Consider the following 24,505-nt stretch of genomic DNA (forward strand, 5'->3'; position numbering starts at 1 on the left):
GGCACCCTGTGGACTGGCTTTTTGTATGAGGTGACCCGGTCTATGGCAGGAGTTGTTAGGGCATTAGACTTGGCATCTACACCCCATTCTGTGAAAAACAACAACAGTGGTAGCACTTCCTGCTCCTTTGTTGATTCGTTTAATGGTTGTGTCATTAAGTCAGTGGAGGTGAACTGCTGGAATCCACGAAGGCATCATTGTTCTTCCGATAAGGAAATACTCCATGAGAGAAGAAACATAAATGCTCTGAGCAACAGGACAATGGATGCCTGGAAGGTGCACCGAGCCATTCTCAAAACTTCTCTTCTACAATGGAGTAAGAATTACGGTAGAAAACGGAAACACCTAATATTGTTAACAGAGACATCTCCAGGTTATGCAGCTTCAAGTCTAGTCATGGAAAGAGTCTTCCACTAGCATAGAATGAAGAAATGTGTCTTCTGTGTATATTATTTGAAAACCAACAGAGGTTTGTCTTGAAAAGGAAGACAATAGTGAGGAAAATCGAAGGACGGCAATCTTTGCCCTTGATTATATGTGTGTGTGTGTGTGTATGAAAGATAGGAAAATTTCACATTTTTATACAGAATAAGCCAATTGTAGTATGAATGGCAGTACTATATGAGCAGTTCAATGTCTGATGAATAGTGAACATATCAGGCACACAGAAACCAACTTTGCTATAGTTTGGAGAGTCCAAGAGGTAAAACTGCCAGTGTAAACAGGAAGCAGATTGTAACAGAACTGAGTTGCTACTTTTTAAGCCAGGAGTCCAGGGATTAAGAGTGTAAGATGTAGGTTTTTCAGAAGATAATTGGGGACTTTATTTCAGAGTAGCAGACATGCATAATGATCAGGAAAGTATTACTGTCAATTACATTCCTCCTGTGAAGAAAAAGTAGCATGTCTAATGTAGAAAGGCCAGTCAGGTGTGAGGAAGTGGAAGGTAGCAGTGCCTAAACATGGGAGTTCAAATCAGAAACTGCATAAGGCATGAAAAGTGACGTGAGATGTACAGACAGTAAATAGTGAAGAATCTGAGACCACAAAACTCGTTAGTGATGCCTCTAAGAAAGTGAAACAAAATGAAGTTGCTATCAATACAAATCACTTATCTTCTTTTCTCTTCCAATTTCAAAGAAACAAAGGCTAGGGAAGTACCTGAGCAGGTACACCAATTGCTATACAGTCATGATGACCTGAATTTGATCTTCAGCACTAACATAGAAAACAACTATCAGAGAAGCTGAGATTAACAGATCACTGAGGTGGGCTGGCCAGCCAGCTTTGAGGCATTCCAGACCAGTGAGAGAACCTGTCTCAAACACAAGGTGTAGAGATCCTGAGGTCTCCAGAGGCTGTTAGAACTACATATAAACATACACATAAACTCACAAAACAGCAGCAGCAACAACAACAAAATTGAACCAGAAAAATAGAAAACCTCTTAAAAATAATAATAAAAGTTTTCCTTATGATACTTCAAATCTGTCTTCTCTTTACCTATAGTGAAAGTCTGTTTTGTGTTTGCTATTGGTCTTCCCTAGACTCAGATTAGCCCCAAAGAAGGGTGGCAAGTGTACAGCTCAGCACAGGACCCTGATGGGCGATGCATTTGCACAGTGGTGGCTCCAGAACAAAATCTCTGTTCCCGAGATGCCAAAAGCAGGCAGCTCCGCCAGCTGCTGGAGAAGGTACGTGACTTGTGTCCCTTTTGTATATTTTCATTAAAATCTTTCTTTCTTAGGAAGCAACTCTGATTGATGAATATCATGTATTTGTACTGGTTTTAGCTATCTTTTAACATGAACCTTTCAAAGGGGAGTCTCAAGTTTCTGGCTGAATCATCCCGTATCTGTGGTTTCCTTACCTTTCATAATCGTTTTATTTTTTTTCTCTCTACAAGACATCTTAATATCCAGTCAGTTTCTCTCTTCCAGGGTTCAGGAAGCAGGGAGTGTTCTTCCGACGCTCACAATTCAGCCCCGGCTCTAAGACTCACACAAATCTCTTTGAGCTCATACATTAGACTGTTATTAACCATCTTGCTAGGAAGTTAAAATAATGGCATGAAAAATGCAAGCTATCTGGACAGATAATGAATAATTCCAAGTGTTCATCTTCATTTTCTAAACCATTCCTTCAAACATTAAGCTCTTTGGTTCCATTCAATGGCATTCTCTCCATAATTTACTTAAACGGGATCCATAACAATCAAATGCAGAATGCCCTTGATTTGTTCCCTTTTACAGATGAGAGTCAGCTCATGAAAGGTTGTTTATGTGTACGTAGGAGGGGGAAAGCCAATGAATGGTTCTTTCAACCATCCCCATTCAGACTTGCGCGGTGCAGGGTTCTTGAATACAGGAGGACAGCTGGGGTGGGCAGAGCGAGGCAAGGATGACAACATGTTTGAATGTTAAGTATCACGGAAAGAAAGAGATGAATTAAAAAATGTGTGTTATAGAGGACACCTTGTTCTCCACTTCACTCGGTGTCGTGTCATTTTCATGACTACACGCACACCCCAGACACTAAATTGGAAGTTTTCACATGAGATTGAGATAGCTGGGGAAAATGTAAGCACTTAGCTTGATAATATAAACAAACATTCACAATTTCAAGCCAAGCTACCCCAACTTTCTTTTATCTGTCATAAAGTTTCCTCTGTGAGCATCATTTAGAAATTCTTTGATAAACAAGATTTTAAAAAGCTGGCTTTCCTGCTTTTATATAAAACTTAGTCTGTTTCTCTTTTCCCTCTTCTTGGAGCTATCATTATCATGTCTCTTTGGTCAAGTCTCCTTTTATGGTGAGATTCCATTCTCCCTGCCCCCAACAAGAGTAAGTGCCATTTTCATTAAAATCTCTGACTGTTAGAAATTATTATAAGCATATTATGATTATTTTTGTGGTATTGATTTCTAGTCTTGATTATCTTTTTTAAGAATTCAAATATACTGCTTAGTTACCAGGAAAATTAATTTTGGTAGAAAATGGCTTAACCTTTTAAATACATTTTTTTCCTCTTCTATAAAATTGTATTTCTACTCAGATTACCGACATTCTGCCCAGCCATTTTACTTCTACATAAAATGTACAAGATTTCGTTAGATAGTGTAACTTCATATTGTGTTAGTATCAATCAGTACAGCATTACATAAACAAAACCACACACATTATTGCTTCAAGAGCCACTTAAAAATTCAATAAAATGTGACTGCTGGGAAGTAGATCATTCTATATGTTGGATCACAAATGCCTGTAAGAGATAGAATGAAATTATTGTTTCCATTTTTACTGTTTTTGCTTTAGGATTATTTTTATTAATTAATGTACCCATTTATTTTACATTCCAACAGGAGTTTCCCCTCCCCTCTGCCCCTCCATTCCCTTGCCTAACCTATCCCCCACCCACTCCTCCTCTGTGTTCAGAAAGGGGCAGGCCTCCCATTGGTGTCAACAAAGCATTCCAAATCAAGTTGCCTAAGGGATAAGCTCCTCCCCTTTTATTAAGGCAGGAAAAGGCAACCCAGTATGAGGAAAAGGGTCCCAAAAGCCAGCCAAAGCATTAAGGATAGCCCCTACCTCCCACTACTGGGAGTCCCACAAGTAAACCAGGCTACACAACTGTCACACATATGTAGGGAGGCTAAGTCATTCCCACTCAGGCTCCTTGGCTGTGAATTCAATCTCTCTAAGCTCCTATTGGTTGTTTCTGTGTGTTCCCTTGTAACGTCCTTGACCCACAACTTGTCCAATCCTTCCTCCCTCCCTTCAGCCATATTACCCAAGCTAAGCCAATGCTGAGCTGTGGATCTCTGCATCCGTTGCCATCAGAAGGTCTCTCATGACAATTAGGTTCTTCAACATTCTATGAGTATAGCAGAATATCATTAGGCATCAACATGTTGACATTTTTTTCTCCAATAGCATTTGGCTCTATCCTAAGTCCCTGGGACATCCAGTCTCTGGGTCCTAGCCCTCCAAACAGTGTCCAGAGTGGGCTTATCTTAGATGGTATGAATCCAAGGCTGGACTAGTCTTTGATCACTCCCACGATCTCCATGCCAACCTTACCCTCTGGTACACCCACAGGCGGGACAGACTGAAGGTCAAAGGTTGTGTAGCTGGTTCAGCCTCCCAGTTCCTCTACTGAAAGTCTAGGCAGGTCAGAGGAAATGGTCATTTCAGAATAAGCACCCACCGTTGTTAGAATTCTTAGCTGTGGTGATTCTTGTAGCTACCGGGGAGTTTCCTTTGTGAAGAAGGACTCTTAAAAGAAATCCCACACTAGCTCAGAACTGAGAAACAGACGGTTATTTATTTAGGGGTAAACTCACAAATCAGAATCCTCTGCTGGAATGAAGATCAGAAGCCGGAAAAGAGAGCTGGTGCATGCTCTACATTGGCATTACCCCCGCCCCAGTGGGTGGGTAACTACTGGCTGGAGAACTTCCTACAGCACCTTTGCACCACATTTTTACCCGAATCCCAAATGACCCCTCTTTCCAGTCGTCTCTTTCAGTAGGTCCTCCATCATACACCCCCAACCCCACAAGTTTTCATTTCCACCTTACCCCAATCCACCCATGAAATCTCTATTATTTCTCTATCTTCAAGAGATCCACTTTGTGCCTTCCTTGTTACTTAGCCTCTCTGGGTCTGAGGATTATAGCATGGTAATCCCTTACTTAACAGCTAATATCCACATATATATATATATATATATATGTAAATACCATGCTTCTCTTTCAGGGTCTGTATTATCTCAATTGGGATAATTTTTTTTCTAGTTTTATCCATCTACCTGCAAATGTCATGATGTCATTTTTAATAGCTGAATAATAATCTATTGTCCAAATATACCACATTTTTTTATCCATTCTTCATTTGAGAGGCATCTAGGCTGTTTCCAGGTTCTGGCTATTGTGAATAATGCTTCTGTGAACATAGTTGAGCAAGTGTCCTTGTGAAATGATTGAGCATCATTGGGTACATGCTCAACTGTGGTATAGCTGGGTCTTGAGATAGGTCAATTCCCAATTTTCTGTGAAACAACCAGATTGATTTTCAGAGTGGCTATATAAGCTTCACTCCCCCTAGCAGTAGGGGAGGGCTCCTTTTACTCCACATTCTTTATAGCATAAGCTATCATTTGTGTTTTTGATCTTAGCTATTCTGACAGGTGTAAGACGGAATCTCAGAGTTGTTTTGACTTGCAGTTCCCTGATGGCTAAGAAAGTTGAACATTTTTTAAGTGTATCTTGGTCATTTGGGATTATTCTGTTTAGAATTCTCTGTTCAAATATTTATCCCATTTTAAATTAGATTATTTGGGGGTTTTTTGGCTTTTGTTTAAATGTATAGTTGTTTAAGTTCTTTATATCCATTCAATCCTTACACAAGACATGGTTCATTTTCTAAACTAATATAAAAATAATCTTTTCCTCTATGGGCCTTTCAATGTGCTTTACCCAATAACCTGTAGAAATGTATCAGGTTGCTTCCACATGGTTTTTATGTCATCCAGCACATCACTAGTGGTCTCAACACTTATTAAGAGATGCTATCACTGTCTGATACACAAATAAATAAATGTTACTGAATATTTGAAAAATACAGCAGATTTAATAGCCTAGGTCTGAATGTACCAGAAACAAATTTGTTGGCCTAAAATCTTACTGTTAGCTGCATAGTTTTGGGGTATTACTACAGGTGTTCTACATTTCTAGGTCAGTATCTTCTAGCATATGGTTTCATACTGGGATGTGGACAACATTTTCACCAATTAAATCAATTCAAGGACACGATACATAGTACTTCACCTTGAAGATTTCATAAGCAGTGTAACACCATACTTCCTGTAAGGTCCCACAGCGAAGAAACTCCTGTTCTTTTCATTAAACCAAAGCTAGCGTATTGGGTCATGAGGATTTGTTTGTTTGCTTACAAAGCCATCTGAGTAACTGGGAGTAAAATTCATTTAGTTATGTTCATTCATAACAATCTCATACATTTTATTCACAAAAACAATCAGTACGAATAGTTTTAAAAAGGATTTTCAGAGATGGGAGAGAATGACTTTGCCGAAAACTATAAAAGTCTGTTAGGTACAAATTCATAGTTGTTGCAAATATCTAGAAAAAAAAAACAACTTATAAAAGGAAGAATTTATTTTGACTCATGGTTTTAGAGGGTTTGTTTCACTGTTACTTAGGTCTGCTGTTCCCTGGCTATTATAAGGCAAAACATCATGAACAGAACCATGCAGTGGAGTAAATTAACAGATGAAAAGCAGGGAGAGGGGACATTGAAACAATATAGACATGATACAGCTCTTGATGATATACATCTAGAAACTTAACTTCCTCCAGCTAGGCCCTACTTCTTACATTTCCAGATTATATCAAAATAATGCTATCATCTAAATCGCAAACCCTGTAGGAGCCATCTGATGTTCAAAACATAACTGAATTCCAAGCAAATATAAAATGTTGAACTGCAGAATGGCTTCTTAGAGAAGCAGAGTATAAAAAGATGTACAGTTGACAGGTCTGCTTCCTATGAGTCACTCAATGGAGAGTCCATGTTCTGTTTCGTCAGGAGGTTTGCTGAAATGATGTGCCATCAATACGAGGAAGTTCTTCCTAAGAAACGCTAAAGGCAACTCAGAATCAAATCCTGTCCATTTAGACACCTGGAATGCTACACCATACACCAGATATAGTCCCGCAATTATTCAAGGTTGTAGAATATAGATGATCCCAACCAAGTTTCAACAGAAATTTTCTCATTTCATTTTTCCATAACACGAATTAAGTTGAAAATTTAAATGTGAAGTTCGAGTAAAATGTAAAATAAGGGGCACTATTCTAATTCTATTCAGAATATTTCCTCTTGCGCATAATCTTCTAACCATGTGGAATATAGTCAGGTGTAGCAAACCCATAGGGGAATATCAGTCATGCTAATGACGGGTACCTTCACAGACTGTTACATATTTAAATAGGTAGCCAGCTTCTTTAATGCAAATGCTTTTCTTTATTCATGCTGAACTCTAAATGAGGTTAGAAAATTACTTTGAAAGCAATGCTTTTATCCATGATGAAGTTTCCATGAGTTCAGTGTCATCTCTAATTTTGTACTGCACTAAAAATTTTTATATGAAGCTTTCTGAATATAATAATAATTTGAAATTAAGAAATATTTGTAGCCATATACTTCTGTGTCTGGCAGTTATAGGGAGAGAAAAACTCTCCCTGAAATAGTAAGATCCTAATTACCATTATACTATTAGAAACCCAAGATGATTTTATTCAGGAAATGTTTATTGAGCACTTCTTCTGTATCTGGTTCTGTGTAACATCTTGAAAGTAAAAGACGTAAGAGAGCCTCTGATGAGGATCGCAGTCCAAGGGCCCTTTGCTGACATTGTCCAAGCACACATTGCAAAATGATTTTTAATGTAAGCCAGACTGTGACATGCCTAAAACAGATAGGACAGACATAGGGGGGAACTAAGGATCAAGACAAAAGAGGAGAAGGAAGAAAGAAAATTGACTTGTCTGACAAGAGGCAAGTCAGGGCAACAGAGCCCACTGGCGTTTTTAGGATGACAGTTGTGAGGTATGCATCAGTTAGGGTGTCTTTGCAGCTAACTGGTTTGTGCAATAGGCTTTGTAACTTTACCTGATGGAAAAATCTACCTCTGAACAATCATCCATTGTAGTTCACTATTTTTTCAATGAAACTAGCTTTTTGCTAATTTCCAACTGATACATATTTACTTAAAAATAAAGGAAAAGACATTCACATGTTAAAACAAAGCAATAATTGCAACTCTATCACCTTTTTTTGCTCATTCTTCGGTGCAATGACTTATGAAAACAAAAATACCATTTAATCAAAATAGATTTATTGATATACCATATACATTCATGTTTGCCTAAATGTCTTTCCTCTTTCAGAAATTTAATGTGAACACCTAATTTTTCCATTACATTTCTTTGTGATTTATTTCTTAATATATTTTATTATCTTTTGCATGTGTGACTGTATTTGATTTATGATAAAGATTGAATTCTGTATCCATATTGCGTTTATCTCTTAGGAAAACCCTTGATGACCAGTGCATGCTCATGATTTAAAGTCAGCTGTAGAAATCACTTGGGAATCTTGATAAATACTCATACTAATTAAGAGTCTTTCGGGTAGTTCTGGAGTACTGATTTCTGACAAGCTCCTGCGTGAAGATAAAGCTGTGCTCTGAAGACAGTTCTGAAGTACCAGACGGATAGAGATCCATCTTAATCTTTAGAATAAGTTATACTTAGACTATTCTTCATTCAAATGCTTCCCTCTCTTAGAGGCTTCCTTTAGTTTTCAGGCTTTTGTTAAGACAAAAACTAAAGCAGTTATTCTTTCATTTCTGCACTCTTTCTAGGTCACCTTTTTTTTTTTTTTTTACTTCTAAACTGCCTGGGGCTCAATGAACCTGGGCCAGTGCCACCAGCTTAACATGTTTCTGCCTATCTGTAAGGCACTTTGTGCTGTTGCCATTTCCCAAGTCCCTCAAACATAAGCTATGCAACTTAGAAGATGTTCCAACACCGCCAGCACTTGTCCTGGTCAACTCAGAGTACTTTAAAACAATCATCACAATGGTACTGCAGTGAAATCAGCATGAGTTGATATCAGGCTCAATGAGCTCATCTGGAGGGAATCCAGACTCCCGTGTTTTGGAATAAAGAACTGAGAAGAGACACGGAGATAGTTTGTTAGGAAGAGAAATGTTTTCAAGAAAGGAAGTGAGTTGGGTTAGCGTGAAGAGTGGGAATTCAGTAGCTATGTGTCTCACCGAACAAAGGATACAGGCTTTTATGCTACACACCCTGGGCTTTTTGGAGGCATTTGCATTTTGGGCTCATTTGCACCTGTATAGGATTTCTTACACATATTCTGTGATGCTTAGCTTTGCAAAATAGTTCATGCATTGTGTGTGTGTCCTTAGCATTTTAAAGCTCCATCCTGGGATGTGTGCTAGTATTATTACAAACAATAGACCTGCTTTAGACAGTTTGAGGACTTTCTGCACCTGCTGGGATGGTGGAATTCACTGGTGGAGAATGAGCACACCCAGTCTTTCTCTCTGCCAAGTGGTTTCTTCTATAAACTTTGTTCGTTTTCTTTTTTTTTTTTTTTTTTATGAAGTCTCCTTTTCACTCTCTACTTTGTTCTTTTGCCTAACAATGATTGAACTCTAATTCTGTTGAACCTGTCACTACCATACACTGTTGCTAACTACTCCTGACATTTCAGAGGTAAGAAACAGCATTTCCAGACACATTTTATCTTAACATGCATCACCTTGGGGTATTATAACCTTCTGAAGCCTTGGAATAAAACCAATTTTAATTTTTTTTCTAAATCTACTATCTTCTTGCATTTTTGGTCATTTCTAATGATACATGTCCATTTTTAATAAAATGTATAAGTAATTTTCTTTGGCTGAATAATTTGAATATAAGTAATCTTGTGACAGGCAGACATGCATTTATAGATTTGGCACTTCTGTTCTTCATGCTAATACCATTTTTGATATGTTAGTAGAGATTTCATGTATCCATAGACAGAGACTAATATCCAACCAATGACTTTGTTTGACAGGTGCAGAATATGTCCCAATCTATAGAAGTCTTAAACTTGAGAACTCAGAGAGATTTTCAGTATGTCTTAAAAATGGAAACCCAAATGAAAGGGCTGAAGGCCAAGTTTCGGCAAATTGAAGATGATCGCAAGACACTAATGACCAAGCATTTTCAGGTAGGTGTGAGTCCTGAAATCTTGTCAATTCAGTGCATGGTGCAGCTAGCAGGCCACTCAGCAGAAAATAACTATGCCTTGGCCCATATGTTAAGGTGTCACTGGGGAGTGAACTGTCTTGTCAGTAAAAAATGGCCATTAGCAGCCAGAAACAAATAGAAAACTGGTATTTTTTTTTTTTAAAAAAAAAAAGGTGCCCCCACTCTGAGGTATGTGGAGTTTCTGGGTATATTTACATGTGCTTTACAATCTAGGACAAAGGGATATCTCCAGGAAAATCAATAATTAAATCACCAAAACTCTTTCAAATGAGTCTATGCTCTGTTGAAATGAAAACTGTGAAGGGTGTAAATTATTAAAGGAAGCAATAATGAAAGGATCTTTTAAAAAACCATTAACTGTTATGTATAAAGTATTATGCATGCACATCAAAAGAGGGCACCAGATCTCATTATACATGGTTGTGAGCCACCATGTGGTTGCTAGGAATTGAACTCAGGACCTCTGGAAGAGCAGCCAGTGCTTTTAACCTTTGAGGTCTCTCTCCAGCTCGATAAAAGAATTTTTTTTTAAAAAAAATTATTTATTTAATTTATTATGTATACAGTGTTTTGCCTGCACCTAAGTAGAAGAGGACACCAGATCTCATTGCAGATGGTATGAGCCATCATGTGGTTGCTGGAAATTGAACTCAGGACCTCCAGAAGAGCAGCTAGCATTCTTAATCTCTGAGCCATCTCTTCAGCCCCCGATAAAGGGATTTTTAAAAGAATAGTTTTAAAGTTTATATAAACAAGTTCCTTTTTTGAGATTGCAAGTGGTTTAATGCCAATTGTCTAGAAACTAGAAATGGAAAAAATGTGTTGAGCATGCTGTGAAGTCTTTATTAAAGATACACAACAAAGTCACTTATTTCAAAAGTTTCTTGGTCTGATAATGACACTCGAGCCTCTATTAAAATAATTTTTCTGTCTTAAAAAACCATTAAGGTTCTTCATATGTAGTATCTTTTTCCCTGCTGTCAATTAGACAGTAAAGTTCAATCCTACTATAAAAGAAATGACTTGAATTTAAGCTTGGGTCAAGGTTTTTGAGCATGTTGGAGACACAGAGACAAACGGCATCCTTACCAGGTACATTTTAATGTGATAGCAATCATCATGCTTTGGAACATTCTCTGTAGCCTCTGGAACCTAAGAACGGGGGTACAGATGACAGACAACAATACATAATCAGTTTTAGAAGAAGAAAACGAGGATACAAAAGTTGACAAAATTTACAAGAGCAAAAGTTAACGTGATTGATTTATGGAATTTGAAGTGGAGAGAGACTTAATGCCGGAAGTAGGAGAAACAAGTTAGAGCAAGTCCCTGGAGACACAACGCAATTGAATGTTATAGGAAATAAAACGTTGAGTTGGATGAACAGAAAACTATGGGGAAATGATGAACAGAGAAAGAAAGAAAAGGATTGAGAGTAAAAAAAATCTATGTCAACCAGAATTCATTGAGCACATATACTCTGTGAGGAAGGGCCAGGCCCTTAGAGGAATGAAACTATAGTTGTTCCCATGCAAAAAAAAAAAAAAAAAAAAAAGAGGAAACAGACTGTACTCAAACAAGGCATCAGCACCATTTAAGAGGACAAAGAGAAGAGCTATTAGCTATTCATTTGTCCAGAAAGATCTGCTGAAGAATTAGGAAACTTAACAGTGTTCTATAGTGGTACTTCATTTGTATTTTAACAAATAAAGCTTGCCTGAGGATTAGAAAAGTAAAACAGCCACACTGGCCAGCCTTACAGACCAAGCAGCAATGACAAACACCTTTAATCTTGCAGACACAATGACAGACACCTTTACTTCCACTAGTCAAAGTAGTTTGCCATAGAAACCAGGCAGTAGTGGTGCATGCCCTTAATCCCTGAACTATAAAACTATAAAAGAGCATTATAAAACAGGAGGAGACAGCTCTCAGTCTCATTCTGAGATTCCTAGAGGCAGGATCGTCATTTCAGACTGAGGTAGAGGTAAGAGTCAGTGACTGGCTCTATTACTTTTCTGATCCTCAGGCAAGCTTTGTTTATTAAAATACAAATGAAATGCCACTACAGTGTTTAAGAAAACATGCTGCTGTGACTTCCTCTTTGAGATATTAAATTGCAGAGAGGATCTAAAAATTCACAGAGTTCCAGTGTCCACTTTCAATGCTCAGGATTGGAGGGTAGAAGGTTGAGCAACAATGTGAACCTCAAGTTGTGTTGTTATCAAAGAACAAGGCTGTAAATACTAAGTGGATGAGAGCAATCATTCCAGAAAGGATAGCAAAAAGAGGACATGCTGCATGTCAGAATACAAAGAACTGAAGACATGGTGAACCAAGGAACCATACAAACTTCCCTTGGTTAGCAGAACTGGGGATGAAGATGCAAAAAACAAAGAAATAAATTTAAGAGAACAACTCCCAACCCCCCCCCCAAAATTGTCCTAGTGTATAGATTTTTTTTTTTGCTTAACAAAATCCATAATGTCAATAATAAAATTGAATTTCAGGAAGTACCACCTGATTGTGATTTTGATTTTTCACAGTTCACGTAATCAAAGAATATGTTGGAAATGCCAAAATCTAAATACCAGTAATCATAACAATAATCATTTTTTCTGAACATACATATTCACAGCAAAGTTTGAAGTACTTTAATATATTTATTGATTCAATCATCACACCAATCCTGTGAGACAAGCATTGTTTTGATGTTTTTAATCCCTAGCAAATGAATTGATACACAAACTATGAGCAGATTTTCTAACATCTCATTGAAGCTTTAGATCAATAAACTTTAGTTTCTTGAACTGATGAACTAATTCTCCAAATTAAAATTAGAGTAAAGGTCTGCAGAGTTGGAGTAGTTAGTTAATTACTTACAGTATGAGAATAAGGACTTGATATCAGATCCCCGGCATACATGAAAAGGGTTGGGGGATGTGCATCTGTATCCCCAGCATTGGGAAGCAACAGCAGACATATCTTGAAGCTTGTTTGCTGGTTTAATATAGTAGGTGAGCTCCCGGACCCATAGAGAGATCCTGTTTTAGGAAATAAAAACATAAGCATAGGATGGTTGAGGAAGACGTTTGACATCAATGTCTGGCCCTCACAAAGATGTGTATACACACACACAGAGTCACAAACGTGCACACCCACACATACTTACATACACATACACATAGAAACATACAATATGCCAATATGCACACCAATACACATACCCACAGCCCCAATCTCATTAGCTCACCCTCCCTGCACCCAAATCAGAGTAATAACTAAGAGTTTCAGCACATGCTTGTGGAAGTCATTTCTTCATGGAGTGACATCATACCTCACATTTCCCTCTAGGTACTGAGAAAACATATACTAGAAGTAAAACATTCTAAAACCAAGTTTAAGTTGAAAATTACTCTATAAAAAAACTCTCTTCTGCTGCAAATTTTTCATCTGATGATAAACACTGTCAACTTTTCCTTATTTGGTCTTTCATGAGGAAAGCTATGTTAACCATCATAGTGAGGTGAATTTCTTTCGGCAAGATATTCTGGTTATTACCAGATCTACATACTAGAAAGTAAACTAGAATGTGATGGTTGGTATATTTTTATATATTTATCAGGGCCTTCTAATAAAAGTCCAAAGTTTCAAAATTGATTGTAAAAAGTCTAGTAATTTTGAAAAGGTTAAAAAAAAACTTTGTACTTCATCAAAGAGAAGAAACTTCCAAAACTTTGATATCAGATTGTTCTTCTGAATACACCCACTGTAGAATGAAAACCTTTCATTGTGGCTGTTATTATAATTTGCAGCAAATGATATGAGCAAAATGGTTATCATTAAAATTCTAATGAAACAATTGTGTCTCCCTTTAGGGATACTGAAAGATGCTTAAACTAATAGGCTTCTTTCAAGATGAGCCCTGAAATGAGCAACAATCTGCAGTTCTGCCTTTTGACTGCAATAGTTATGAATCTTTCTCATTACTAAGATTCTTTATCTTCTCGTTCAATGTGTATATGTAGACAGAGTCAAAGATTTCCAGATTTATAGGGAATATAAAAAATCCCTCTACAAGAAACACTAACCCATTAATTAGGGCAACAACAGGAGTTTCTGCTGCTCGAATGTATTTATAGTAATAACATTTTCTAAATGTAATTTTAAAATGTGATTCTTAGCTCCTTAAATAATTACAAAGTATGGCTTCTGACAGCACCTATGGGTTATTCTCAAATGGTCCTAAATTTGGAGCTCCTTCAGTAGATTATATCATCTGCGGTAAATTCACAGTTGAATCAAACTCCTGCAATACTTTTGTTGTCCACAACTCCCAAGTAAAGGGACAGAAGTATGGGTGACAAGGACAGAAGTTGCCGGTGATGCTGCAGTTGTTGTCCAGTCCTGTGACAACTAGGAATGGAGGACATTGACTAATAACATAAATCAGTTTTGTTTGCTTGACAAAAATCAGTATATAAATATTGAACAGTTCTGGGTAGCTGCTCCAAGATATGCACCTTGTTCCCTTAAGGAGTTAATTCACTACATGGGTGGGTAAGCAATTCTGCCTTCTGTAATGTCACCTAAATTAACTATGCTATAAGACAAATAGAGACAGACTGTGGCTAATAATTCAAAATGGAAACAGCAGCATATATCTCCTCAATCGTTCTGAAGTTTTATATGATTTATCATATGGCTGAGCGTACTGTCTAATGAAGTTGTCTTAAGATGGATATTTCAAAGGATACAGAACACCTGAGCACAAATTAAAGACAAAGGAGTACAAGTCCATGGCCAGAAACTGTCGTAAGTTCAAGGAGAAAGCTGATCTAGAATGTAAATTTTTCCTTTATGTAGTTCTATGGTATGGATAGTCAGTAGTTGGATAATTCATTTTCACTGTCTTCTCATAGGATGTTTGCTCTCTTTCCATTACCACCATTCAATACATCATTGGAGAAAAGAATCATGTCTCTGTTTCCTAACTAGATGATACATTGTTTACTTTATAAAAACTAACAGAAAGTAAGACAATACAAAGACCGCAATTGCTATGATAAGAAGGTTTTTCTAACTATGATAAGAATCAATTTATTTCACATGGCCACTTGCATTATCAAAACCTACCTGACGTCAATCAAAAAATAATCAATGAAGAACTCTGAAGGTCTTTCAGTGAGCTCAATTACATGTCATATGCAACAAATACAGATGATTTTTCTTTTATAAATGACTCTTGAAAACATTCTGCTGCTTTCCACAGGAACTGAAAGAGAAAATGGATGAGCTACTGCCTCTGATCCCTGTGTTGGAGCAGTATAAAACAGATGCAAAGCTCATCACACAGTTTAAGGAGGAAATTCGGAATCTGTCCTCAGTCCTCACCGGGATTCAGGAGGAAATCGGTGCCTATGACTATGAAGAACTCCACCAACGGGTCCTCAGTTTGGAAACCAGGCTGCGTGACTGCATGAAAAAGCTAAGTGAGTAGAGTTTGTTCAGTTGCTCAAGTAATGAGCTTCAGTTTCCTTAAAGACTTTGTCCTAACATTGAAGGAATTCAGAGTGAAGGAGCTAGTTATAGGGGGTCAGGGAAGAGTTATAGGATCAAGTGTCCCTTCGTCATTTAAGCATGGCTAAGAACTGTTGTTTAAGTTTCTGCCATGACAAGGTTCTGGATTTCAGATAACTAGTCTGCTGAAAATAAGCAACTGTGCTAGCTACAAATGTTTCTTTTCTTTTCTTTGTGTTCATTTATTTACTTTTCAGCCCTGGAAATCAAACCCAGAACAATTTATGTGTTGAATTTAACTACTCTGATACATGTACTGTGACAGTCCATAGACTAAAATTATCATACAGTAACATCTCTTACTTAATAAGATATTTGACTTAACTGAGATGTATCTATAAAACACAAAAAGCACAGCAGTGCCTTAGTAGCTGTGAGGAACAGGTTCAGAGTCCTCCCTCACAAATACCAAGTTTACAATTGTTAAATCCCTTTGTATAAAGCACTATGGTACTTAGCTATAGTTTATAAATTCTATCACATATATTTCATGTAACTCCTTTATTCTTTATAAAATCCAATGCAGTCCAAATGCAATGTAGATAGGATTTGGGTGAAAATGACAAGAAAATTTGTCTGCACATGTTTTTTGCAGATCAAATTATTTTCCAAATGTTTTTATTCCTGATTGGTTAAACTTGAAAATATGAAAACCATGAAAATAAAGAACAGGTTGTAGTTCTACTATGTCATGAACTCTTTCCAGTTGTCTGGAGTCATTGTCTCCTAGTCACTAGCATAACAACCAGTGTCCAAAATGATGGGGTTTGTCTCAGAAGTAATGGGATGTTTGTTCTTCCCACTATTTAGAACAATTAACCATTTAGCATCACCGAACAGAGAAGTTTTAAACAAAGAATCTAAATTGGAGATAGAAGATAGAGAGATACACAATAGATGATAAATGTATAGATATGTGATAGATAGAAGATAGATAGATAGATAGATAGATAGATAGATAGATAGATAGATAGATAGATAGATAGATAGATAGAAGGCAGGCAGGCAGGCAGAGAAAAAGAGATATAGATATATGGTAGAAGCATACATGTGTAGATGGTCATGATAGATAAATAGATATCACATCACGTGTGTGTATGTACAGAGAAACAGGAACTAAAGTAAATAATATCACTGGGTTAGGGTTTGATGAAAATAAGTTTGACTTTAATATCTACATTTCTTTGTATTGGTATAAGTTGGTTGAATTCATCTCTGAGAATCATTTAATTTCATAATCATCATTATCTTCCAAACCAAAATATTAAAGCGTCAGACCATAAACTCTTGGGATGGATGAAAAACAGAATTAATTAACAACAGGACCATTAGCACAAAGGATAGAGGGGAACACTTCATGAGTTCAATATTCCAAAGAATCTAATATCAACTTGCTATAACTCTCAGAAAGACACACAGAGAGAGAGAGAGACAGAGAGAGACAGAGAGACAGAGAGACAGAGACAGAGACAGAGAGAGACAGAGAGGATTTCAATCTAGTATAAGGAGCAAGAAGGCTCATTCATCACTAGCATCTTCTGTCCTCACAAAAGCCTCTCAACACACAGCTGATTAGCAGAGGCTAGAAATGAACTGGGGACTGAGAATCAAATTTCAACAATTGTGAATGCATTTCCCTCAATTTTCTTCCCCAGTGGAGTTAGTTTTAAGTAAAATGTCACAGGGCACAGCACATAAATCTGAAGATTGAAAATTAAACCAGCTTCCCTGCCTTCGACAACCTTCCCAAACAGTAAACAAGGGAATCACAAGTCCTGCAGACTACAAAGACAATATTCAGTTTATTTCTATGGAAGAATTAAAGGTTTGCAGAGAGTAGAAACTAGACAAAGCCTCCACAGTAATGCACCCTTGTGGCCTGACTGAAATACAATGATGTTTTTTCCAAAGTATTTCACTTTCTCCTCTGCGAGACTGAATAGAATAAAGTCCCCTGCGCCTAATTAAATCGTATCAGATTTCACGACATGCAGAATATAATTACATGCTTGTGAAAATTTGCCTGATAAAGCGTGGCTAAAACTCTTACACACCCCCTGAGATCACCAACAGATATTTGATAGAGATTATAACCAGGCTTGCCCCCTTCCCTATCCCTACCCCACCCCATTCTTTCTTGCTATTTTAGGGCAATGATTTGGTGCCCTCTAGTGAAACAAGGGATGCATCTTTTTTACTAAATCTATCATTTGAGGTCAAGGTGATGAGACCTGTCTAACTATATGTTATGGTGAATTTCTTTCTTACAATGGAAATCAAACTTTCTATGTGTCAGTAGACAAATATGAATACCCAACAAATATTTTTGACTCTGTGATATGTGCTGGCCCTTTGTTGGGTATTTGAAGAGACAGGAAGTGCAAAAGAACATCTCTCTGAGGAAAACAAGCCCATCTTTAAGCAAGACTCACAAGCACATAAATAGGTAATTGCAGCAAAACTGGGTGCCTACTGCTTGAAACGCAGTAAACCAGCTGGTTCACATATTTGTTTTAATCCCTCAAAGAACTCTGTGCTTGGCATTAGTACTGGCGATTTAAGAAACACACAAAAATTATTAAACTTCCATAGATTTTAAAGGTTATAACAACTTTAAGCCCACGTCGTTCTTAAATTAAAATCAGATTTCTTTCCTATACATGATATCTTCTTTACCCCAAAACAACTTTACCATTTATGTTAAGCATAAACAAATTACAGAAGAAAGAACATTAAAGGAGTCAATGGCATTTTCCACATACCATGTAATGAAACCTTCGTTGAGAGTATAAATTTATCAACTATGTGCATGTATTTAAATATATGCCCAAGGGAGGCATTTATTTATATTTACTCCTTTTGTAAAACTATTTTTAATAGCAGATTGTTTAGGTAGCTCAGGAAATATAATTTATTGATTAAAACTACCATGCATCCATCCATCCATCCATCCATCCATCCATCCATCCATCCATCCATCCATCCATCTATCCATCCATCCATCAATTGTTGTGGCCCAGAAAGAAGCGTGAGAGACTTATCCTCTGAAGCTCACTTCTCCACATGGCCACCACATTTTCTTACCTCTTCTTTACACATTTCTCCAAACTGCCACTTTCTGCATCCTCATTTCCACCAGCCTAATCCAGAGCATTATTCACCGTGTTTCAGTTGGAATCTGCAATGGGTACCCCCCCCCCCCGCCCCTTACTACCTGTTTAGTTTTAACTGAACACAGACTTTCTCTGTGGCTTTCAGTATTCATTCTAATCTTTACCAAGCACCACTTGGGGCATCTTACAGTTGTGTTTCAAGCATTTACCTTTAAAACTAATCCAAACACTTCTGCACGATGTAAGCTGGTGATATGTGTACTACATTATTTCCCTCTCCTTCATAGTCCTCAGCAAGCACCACCTTCTGCCCCAATGTCTGACCATTCTATCTTTCACTTCCCATTTTGCCTATTTCAACCCTCTATGACATTTAATTTCTTTACTTTTCCCTGAAGCACTCTTCTTACTTAACCGCTGAAACCCTAACACTCTTCACTGTGCACACAAGACACCATCTCTCTTGAGCAGCCGTACCTGATTGGCCCTGCAAGGATTTGCATTCTTTTGGGATTGTTCCACCAACTTTTTCTTCACTTCCTACAACACTAAGCTTATTCCTCCATTTTACATGGAAAATGCATTGCTTTCGTGGTGTATGTGTGTGTTTGTACGTTTTAAGGGTGTTGTTCCTGCACTGAAAGGACTGCCCTTGCCTTGCTTTAGTTAAGACTTGGAGACATGCATGAAAAATCTCAAACACAGTATGGAAAGCCAATTTCTACAAATGCTTGAAGGATTTTATTTTTAAAATAATTTTCTATTAACACCTATAATAAATACGGTGTTTGCATTTGTGAGTGTGTGTGTATTGGGTGTACATGAGTGTATTGTCATGTGTGTGTAGTGTGTTTACGTGAGCATACATGCCATGTATGTGTGTGGTGTGTGTACTTGAGTGTATGTGTTGTGTATATATGTACATGTGTCTGGTTTGTGTGTGGATGTGTATGGTATACATGTATTTTTCAGAAAACGTTTGAGGAAAAGCAGATTACAAAATACAGCATGGGTTTTTGTATTGTGTTGTTATTGACTTTTGTTCTTTCCACAATAACAATTTCAATACTTCATTGGAAAATATGGAATAGTTTGCTCTATAGACACCAAACATCTCAGAAGCTGTAATAATTAAAGTTCAACTCTGGCTCCCTGGTGTTGAAAAGTGAGATTTAATTGGAAATCCATGGACAATTTTGGAGGATATATCTCCAGATTAAATGGAAACAATCCCTAATAGGTTACTTAAAGTCATTTGCTAGACTATATCACACACGCACACCCAAAGTTTAAAGTTGTATCATAAAATGTCTCTGATTTCCACCCCATACACTTGAGGCTATTTCTTCTATAATTTTAGACTGCATTTTTTTAGCCATGGTTTTCAGTAATTAATCACCGATACTACTTTACTATAAATATAGTAAATGAGCAAGAAGGCTCATTCATCATTAGCGTTCTTCATTCTTCACAGAAGTCTCTCAACACACAGCTGATTAGCAGAGGCTAGAAATGAACTGGGGACTGAGAATCAAATTTCAACAACTGTGAATGCATTTCCCTCAATTTTCTTCCCCAGCGGAGTTAGTTTTAAGTAAAATATCATAGAGCACAGCACGTAAATCTGAAGATTGAAAGATAAACCATTATCATTAATCTTCTGTACATTTATATGCTCTTAAATTGTAACTAAATTTAAATCTCTTAAGGACACAACTATATTCCCAGAAGACAGTACAAATTTCTAAGTTATCTGGGATTTTATTACATTAGTGTCCATTTAGTTTTAAGTTTAAACTGTCTTCTTCTTTAAGATATACTCCTAATTCAAATTTTTATTAGGAAACACAAATGGAAGAACCAAAGTAATTTCTCTAATGGCTAAGAAAGTAAAATTGTGTTTTGTAAAAAAAGATGATTTCTTAGACACATGTAATTGCTGTTTTTGCACCAGAAGCACAGTGTTACTATCCCAATCCTGTCCAAAGCAGTATAAATGATAAGACTTAATAGAAAGATAAAACTTAAATAATTTAAGTTGACTTTACAGGGCTCCCAAAGTTTGGGGGAGATAAACTTTTTATAGGAGTTTTAATAGATTGTGCAATCAAATCATACGTGTTTCTTATTACGTGAGTTCTCTATTGGCCTTAAGAAAGACAGACATAATTGTATGTCCATAGATATATTTCCTGCTCTATCTAAATTATATGAATGGGTTTGACCCAAGGATCCAAAGCCAGAAGCTATTAAACTAAGGTATAATAAAGCACTTTCATATGCTAAGGAAATAAAAGGACAGATATGTTTTCTGTGTCAATAATCCAAACAACTTCCTCAAGCTGCATCCTAAATTCTACCATTTCCTCAACTAGTGGTTGATAATGATGGGTGGTAACTGACGGTCAGAAAGAAATGCGTAAATGTCATCAGAGAAATAAAATGGCCACTTTCCTCAATAACCTACTCAGTATATTTTCTGAATATGCAGATGTTATCAATGCTGATACTTGCATGGGTCTGAAGGCAGAGGGGAGTAGCAGGCAACATCAATGATGCAAGGCTCCACCCCCTTTTGTTGCTATGCACCTTTGTGGGGATATTTGTCTCACAGGCATTTGGGGAAATTATCTTTCCTGAATTACTTCCTTTGTCCTCTAGAAAGTGAGAGTAAAATGAGAAAGACGATGATTCGCTTCGACAAAATCTAGTTCGGGGAAGGCATGAAACAAAAATGAGTGTTACTGTTTGTTTATTTTCTCAATGCTTCCGTTTCTTTAGAATGTGGAGATGCCTATGTTTTCTTGACACCAAAGCCCACAAAATTGTAACTGGGAAAGCAGCCAGTTTCATAAATATGTGCCGATTAAATTCCAATGGTTTCATTTCACAAGATAAACTTTAGCTTAGGAAATCAATGACCAATTTAAAGGAAATTTCTCCTAGAAAGTAATCAACACCAAGAGTTCTTTCATTGCTGTTTGCCTGCTGGAGATGTCTATCCGATGCAAACAGCATGGTGATGACCATCACATGGGCACAGGGGTGACTTGTATTTTACTTATTTTTTGTTTGTTGGATGGACCATGACCACAGATACCACTTTCTCCTCATCAACATCAAAGCTTCTTGATCTTTAATAAATTCAAAGCCCCCCTAACTCCCAAAATAAAAAAGTCAGACATTAGAACTTGGATTTTATAAATGAAGAAAGTCCTCTTCAGCAAGTAAGTGCATTATCTGTCATTATACAATGATTTAAGCATGTGACCTGTATGAAAGACAAGACTTGATAATGTCTGCTTTTCTGTTCTAAGTATATAGGGAGAGTCTTTGGTTCTTTATTTGCTTTTAATTAATGCACATATTCACAAAAGGGTAAATGAAAGCATGATTACTCATAGAGACTAAACGAATGATTATTATCTACTTGTGGACTCCATTTATTTCATAATCATGTTTTATAGCATTCATTACTCCCTGTCTACCAGATGGTCCCTATATATACACCTGACTTTACTAAGTGACAGCAGAAATATAATTCTGGTGACCTCATGTTTCCCTGCCTCTCCTTTCCTCCCTCCCTCTTTTTCCTTAAAAGGAACATCTGTTGCTGTCATTTGGTTTAATAGTGATTTTCAAATTAACTCTGATCCAAATTATGGTTCATCACTTTCTACATAAGCTTTGTGATCATTAATGATTTCTTTCCACTAAATACTATAGATACTTCTTTGAAAATGTCTTGTTAGCCATAAAGATGGTATTCTCCATAGGACAGGACCAGTATTCTGAAGAACTCTTTGCTTGGTCTAGTGGTGCCTTGCTAAAGAAAACAACACATTCTCTTGGAATAATTTAGACCAACAGTGAACCCAATTCTCAACTTATTTCCATTTCTCTTCCTTCTGTCCCTAACAAGGGGCTTTGCCCTATATTGAATCGACAGCAGAAAAAGAATTATGTAAGAATGGAATGAGAAATCTCTTGTTTATATTTTTAAAGTAGTATATAGGGAAAATCTTTACTGACCTTAAAATAAAACACTCAAAAATTCAAGTAGGTGTTACCAAATCATTGTCATATTTTTTTTCAACATTTATAGTTGGTAATTCTTTTCTAGGTTGCTTTCAATCTCAAGGCTACTTTTAACAAACAAATAGCACAAAACACACACACACACACACACACACACAATTCTGGGCCAGGGGCATGGAGGAGTATAGGAATATATAATATAAGACTGAAACTATACATTTATCTCAGCTTCTTTACATGGATTTTTAAGTAGGCTGAACATACTAGGAAAACAGATTGAGGACAAGTTTTAAAGGTCTCAAGGCATATTAGTAACTCAAATGCATGACTGCACCAAAGTTCAGCTTCTGAAGGCAAGAATTATTTTCAGAAAAAACTAACTCCCATATAAAGCAGTTAAAAGAATACATCATCCAATAATCACTGGTTAAAATGCTAAGCCAAAAGAAACATAAAAAGACTAAATTTTAAGAGACAATTTGGCCAAAGTTAGCAAAACCAGCTCATGATTGAGTTGATTCTTAGGTCCAAGAGGAGTGGGGAATGTGTGACCCTCACCCTTTATTCTCAAAGGGGCAAGAAAAAATTTCCTAGCAGAATGTTTTCTCAGGAAGATAGTGGCCTTCCCCTCTCCCACCTAGGAGATTCCAAGCACAAGGTCACTTAGCTCAGCCCAGTCAGCCACCTGGTACAGGCTGATAAAGATGGCCTAACTCAAGAACAGTGGCCTTGTTCTAAAAACAAGGAAAAAGCTAGCTTAACAGGATGGAAGGGAGCAAAAAGTCCTTGTACACATGCCAAAGCATCTTCAAAGATTCTCTTGGTAGTTGTGCCTTTAAAAGTTTACCCCACAGAGGTGATACAACTCCTCTCTACCTTGTTGTAATGGGGATAGAGATGAGTTCCAAACATGTTTGTATTATGCTGATTAAACCTTGCTTATTACAGTCAAAAAAAAACCCAAACAAACAAACTACTCCCACAACTGGGGGATCATAATACTATTTATTTTCTCACAATATTGATAGCTTCTTCCAGAACTAGAGGACTACATGGTCCTCTAGATGCTCATTTGTAGAGTTCTGTTGAGCATGCCTTTCTTTGTGTGTGCCCCTCACGAAGCTAATACATCCTTGATGTTCATTATTATCGCCATAGTAACAAAGGTCAAAACTGTTTCTCACTGGGGCATCTGTTCTCTTCATGGACGTGCTTTCTTTCCAGATACTACATCAGACCACGCACAGCTTAAAATCACCTCTGCTGGAATCCTCAAGTTCTTTTCCTCTTTTTCCTCTTCCTCCCCTGACTCTTTATCTGAGTAGATGGCCCTAAAGTCTACCCAAGTGAGCAAGCCATAAATTTCCATGCTGCGCTAGATCCTTCTTCATTTATTTTTATTTTCCATCTCCCATCTAAACCAAAGTCTGTTCCTATCAACTTTACCTTTAAAATCAGACACCCAAATAGAATCAATTTTCTGTCTCTATCCCTGCTTTATATCCTTCACTCAATGTGATAGCTTGTAGGGAATGCTTCGCCTTTCTCTTCAATCCTTCTGTAATCTATTATCCATAAAAAGATTTTTCTTTTAAAATTGTAGTTCACATCTGTTTTGAATTCCTAATGTTCCCTTTTAAACTTCTGTGATTTTATATCATAACTACAAAAATAAAATAAAATGTTCACATTAGTTTTACAAGTTTAATGATATTGGCTGTTCTTCTATCAGTCTTAGATCCATGACAGGAACACATGAAACAGTTAATATGTCTAATGTATCTGTGTATTGAATACTTTTCTAAATACTTAGCATGTGTTTCTCATTTAATCTTTTCAACTGAGCTGTGCAAGATATTTGATTACTAGTGTTACCTATGAGACAAGAGGTTAAGAAATTTCTCAGGG

The 24,505-nt window shown here is 37.0% G+C and overlaps 1 protein-coding gene across 2 annotated transcripts in view; it reads left to right on the top strand.

Annotated features, from left to right (window-relative positions):
- The window catches only part of Olfm3 (olfactomedin 3), a 196,222-nt gene that overhangs the window by 160,063 nt on the left and 11,654 nt on the right, over positions 1–24,505 (top strand). For both annotated transcript variants that reach the window (XM_005357171.2, XM_005357169.2), the window contains exons 2-4: positions 1,548–1,694; positions 9,670–9,825; positions 15,139–15,358. In XM_005357171.2, coding sequence (XP_005357228.1) covers positions 1,548–1,694; positions 9,670–9,825; positions 15,139–15,358 — 523 coding nt within the window. The remainder of the gene's footprint in view (positions 1–1,547; positions 1,695–9,669; positions 9,826–15,138; positions 15,359–24,505) is intronic.

Source organism: Microtus ochrogaster, chromosome 21 (genome assembly GCF_000317375.1).
Source record: "Microtus ochrogaster isolate Prairie Vole_2 chromosome 21, MicOch1.0, whole genome shotgun sequence".
Lineage (NCBI taxonomy): Eukaryota > Metazoa > Chordata > Mammalia > Rodentia > Cricetidae > Microtus > Microtus ochrogaster.